General features: G+C 49.6%; 1 protein-coding gene across 1 annotated transcript; it reads right to left on the bottom strand.

Moving 5' to 3' along the window:
- Positions 1 to 392: 392 nt before the first annotated feature.
- Positions 393 to 1,232, bottom strand: LOC145483569 (uncharacterized). The gene has a single exon (XM_081462103.1). The coding sequence runs from the start codon at positions 888 to 890 to the stop codon at positions 393 to 395; it is 498 nt and encodes a 165-aa protein (XP_081318229.1). The 5' UTR covers positions 891 to 1,232.

Genomic DNA, 1,232 nt, shown 5'->3' with positions numbered 1-1,232 from the left:
CTTTCTGTCTCCTTCTTCGTCTCCTCCTCCTCCGTGCTGTCATGGTGTCGAGTGAGGTGTACGACGCCGATCCTCGTCCTTTTATTTTTTCACATGATGGAGCATCGGAACGATTCGCCACTGCTATCCCACTTCTCACCTCGTCTCATCCGTTCCAACATCCTTTTGGTATGTTTAGCTTCTTGTTTGGCTCTCAGGCTTTCGATGCCTTTGGTGATACCCCAAGCCGCCTTGGGTAAACCCGCCACCACAGTGCCGATCCCTTCTCCCCTTTGGTACCGTCTTCTTTTAGTGGTTTTAGCGGTTTTACGCCTTCTCGAAGACGCTTTCTTTCTCCTCGACCTCTTGGGCATGTTGGTTCTGAATGAAGAGGATGCCCGAGATGTCATTTTTTATAGCGGCACGTGCCTAAATCGTAGGGCGTAGTCTCGAACGTATCGGTCGTACGTGGGAGATGTAAAATCCGTCACCACGTCGTCCAACGTTTGCATCTTGGTCAAAAACCCATCCAATTCCTCCACGCCACCCAAAGCGTAGTTCCTGAGTTCAGTCAACGTCTTTTCGTACGTCGTGTAAGCGAATTGGGCCATGTCCATCTTGAACGAATACTTCTTGAAATCGTTCCATCCTTTCAGTAAGGTGGCGAAAGCCGTCAATCCTACCACCGTGTACCCGTCTTTCCACACGGATCCCAAGACGATACTCACGGCCACCGTCAGTAAGGCCAGTCCGTTGAGAATGGCGTTGCACAATTTGTAGTAACCGAACATCTGCCTTCGACACCACCAATACTTGTGGTAGAAAGCGTACAAGACGTCCAAACGTTTCAGGGAATCCAAATCCACCACGGTGTTGAAAGGTTCATCCAATAAACAGACAGAAGTACTCATGACTCTTCTCTAACCAGTGCCAAACGTAGTCTGACTTTCTGTCGGGACGTTCGATCCTTTTAGCTTGTTGCTTGTATTCCCAGATCTCGTCCTTGAAGGCGGTTTCTACGGATTGGTTCAGGATGTCCTGGACCTGTCGGTAACTGTCGCACTCGTCCGCGATGCGTTTCATGTCTTCGTGATCCATGCTGGTCGCATCCCAGTAAGAGCGAGAGCATCGACATAGATGCAAAAAGTAGGGGAACCACTCGACTTCACTCCTCAACATCTTGATTCGAATGGTTTTTCATCGACGAGGGGGTCGTCTTTTCTTAAGTCTCACAAGTCTTCGGATCGCTCGAC

This window comes from Orbicella franksi, chromosome 4 (assembly GCF_964199315.1).
Source record: "Orbicella franksi chromosome 4, jaOrbFran1.1, whole genome shotgun sequence".
NCBI lineage: Eukaryota > Metazoa > Cnidaria > Anthozoa > Scleractinia > Merulinidae > Orbicella > Orbicella franksi.
The sequence above is the reverse complement of the archived record's forward strand: the minus strand, read 5'-3'. Positions and strand labels throughout refer to the sequence as shown.

Bases quoted from the DNA above. Each gene is read 5' to 3' on its own strand.
- LOC145483569 (XM_081462103.1), bottom strand. From the start codon at position 890: ATGAGTACTTCTGTCTGTTTATTGGATGAACCTTTCAACACCGTGGTG.